Source organism: Pygoscelis adeliae, unplaced genomic scaffold, assembly GCF_000699105.1.
Source record: "Pygoscelis adeliae isolate BGI_AS28 unplaced genomic scaffold, ASM69910v1 Scaffold682, whole genome shotgun sequence".
Taxonomy (NCBI): Eukaryota; Metazoa; Chordata; class Aves; order Sphenisciformes; family Spheniscidae; genus Pygoscelis; species Pygoscelis adeliae.
The window spans coordinates 30,010-32,476 of record NW_008824298.1 but is presented as its reverse complement, the minus strand read 5'-3'; the positions used below and the strand labels follow the sequence as shown (position 1 = coordinate 32,476).

Here is a 2,467-nt window from a genome sequence, read left to right as displayed (position 1 = left end):
TTTCAGGCAAAAATAGAAATCGTAAACCATTTAAAAGCACTGAAAGAAATCTAGGTAGCCGCTTAACTTGCAGGGCAGCACTTACATCTTCGCCTGTTTTAGATTATTTGGCACTTTTTCAAATGCAAAAGTGGGCCCTTTATTCCTCTTACTTACAAGTCAGAGTCTCATTGCGGATAATCTGGAACTTGGGAGCACTTGCTTTATGATCTTAGTTCTGCCACTGACTCCTCTGTGGCCCTGGAAGTTTCTTGTTTCCTGTACCCACCTCCCCATCTTTACAACGGATCTGATATTTTCACTCCAGGTGGCTGGCAGGGATCGGATAGCGTTGAGTTATGTGAATTCAAAACATCAAATAATGTTAACAGAAATCATCCAATGGAGGAAACATTACGGATTGAAGGAGGGTGGTTTTTAGATCCTTTTCCTCCCCAAAAGTAATTACGGTTTTGCAGTTGAGCAGGGTGCGCTTGCCAGTGCATTTGTGTGCTGGAGGGCCGGCACCTGTTTTCCACTGGAGAATATCAGCTGCAGATGTGGTTACCTTCATTGCATGGAGTAATTCCAGGCGTAGGGACAGAGCGTTGCTGGCCTGCCCCCGAAGCTTAGCTTCTCCCGGTGGAAAGCTCAGCAACAGCTCGTGTCCTGTGCTGGCGGCACTGGGAATACGCCCATCGCCTCCGGTGGCAGGGGAGCAGGAGATCACGATCCGTTCCACTTCAGATGTGAGGCTGCTTGAGATTTAGCTCTGTGTGCATGGACAGAAAATGCAGCTCTAAATCAATGAGGCAAAACATGTTCGGTTACATTTGCGTACGTTTGAAGTGGCTATAAAAAGCAATCGGTGTTTCTACATTTTTTACCACATTGATTTGAAGGCTGAATTTGGTTTGTAGTGTTTCTCTTTTTGTGTTTATCAAGAAAGGTTTGTGCTTTTCTCTGATAAGCTTCACTTTAAAAAGACTGTCTGTTTGGGAAATGTAGAAAAGAAACCACTTTGTACGGTCATACTCCGTCGAAGATGTTTTTTCTCGTCAGTGCACAGTGACTAAGACCTGACCTAGAATACGTAGTGTTTCTGTGTGGCGACGAGGTGATATTTCCCTTTCTAACCTTCCCTGTTTTTCATTGTAGGCTTGATCCCTATACAGATCCCTATTATGACTATGAAATAGAACGGTTCTGGCGTGGTGGGCAGTATGAGAATTTCAGGGTTCAGTACACAGACCCAGATCCATACCGTAACTACAGAGTAAGTAAGGTAATACCCCTTCCCGCACTTCTCCTTTCAACTTTCTTCCAGGTACTTCTTTCTGGCGCTTGTCACGTTTCCAGTGCAGTGGTTGAAACGGGACTTTTCATGTATGTTCAAGATGCTGAACCTTACAAATAATTAAATCTTGACTTAATTACTGCACAGAACGCGCTCTAGGTGCAGGGATGGGAGGATATTCTGTTTCGGCGTGATGAAGGCAAAAACACATCTGAGATGGGAAGGTGGTTCCTCTTCATGCGCGCTGGCTGCTCCTCTGCGTACCAGGCAGTGGTGCAGCGCTTACGGCCGCTTCTGCAGCCGTTCTTGGGAATGTTGGGAGAGGGGAGGGAGTTTCCAGGAAATAACCTGACTGAGGACCGGTTCGCTTGTTAGTTATTGGGACAGACGGAAAGGATTAGATTTGGACAGGCGTGATTTGCGTACAGACGGAGGCTCCAGCATGACTGTCCACCACTGGTGGCGTTGCACCGTGCTTGCTTTGAGTCAGAAGAGGAAAGCGCCCAGCCAGTTGCTAAAATCCCAGATGCAGTTGGCTGGTGTTGCACCGCTGCAAGGTGTAAAGCGCGGTGAAAATAAGGCTGTGAACCCTTTCCCTCCGCTTGCTTTTGCCCTCATGCAAACTGTTGTGCCTCGAGGGTAGTGGCAAAAATAATAAATCCTGCTCGGTGGGGAGCTTTTCACTGGTATTCGTCACATCCTTTAAAAAGTGGCTTTCCTTGTGCTGCAAGACCTTGCTGTTCTACAGAAGCAGTGCATGAACAGGAGCCTGTCCTCACTATTGTTGCACATGATGCATTATCAATTATTTTCATGGTGCTTGCTTGTAAAGTTAATTAGCTTGTTATAAACATGATTAGCAATGAGAGTAAATATTTGTAAACATCAATACATTTATTTAATAAGCATAATAAGTCAAATTAATCTTTGACTGCTGCCTTTGAAAATTACAACTGTGATGAATACGATGCGGTGTCTTGTTCCTCTCCACTTTCTGCCTGCTCAGCAAACAGTGATGGCCAGCAAGCTCCAGATTATTTATCTCAATACTTTGCTCTAACATGGGAGGGCGTATGTAATTGTTTGCGGTCCAAGACTGAAATTTTGCTGCCCACTTCGTTGGGAGATGTAACCTAACAAGAAATCATCACGATGATTTCTCTTTTTCTTTTTAAAGGAAAGAGAGGGAGA

General features: G+C 45.0%; 1 protein-coding gene across 1 annotated transcript in view; it reads left to right on the top strand.

Annotated features, from left to right (window-relative positions):
- ZC3H18 (zinc finger CCCH-type containing 18) overlaps window positions 1–2,467 on the top strand; it is a gene marked incomplete at its 5' end in the record, with an annotated part of 41,681 nt that overhangs the window by 10,796 nt on the left and 28,418 nt on the right. Inside the window, 2 exon segments of the mRNA XM_009318872.1 lie at window positions 1,138–1,264; window positions 2,454–2,459. Of these exon segments, the coding sequence (XP_009317147.1) occupies window positions 1,138–1,264; window positions 2,454–2,459 (133 nt within the window).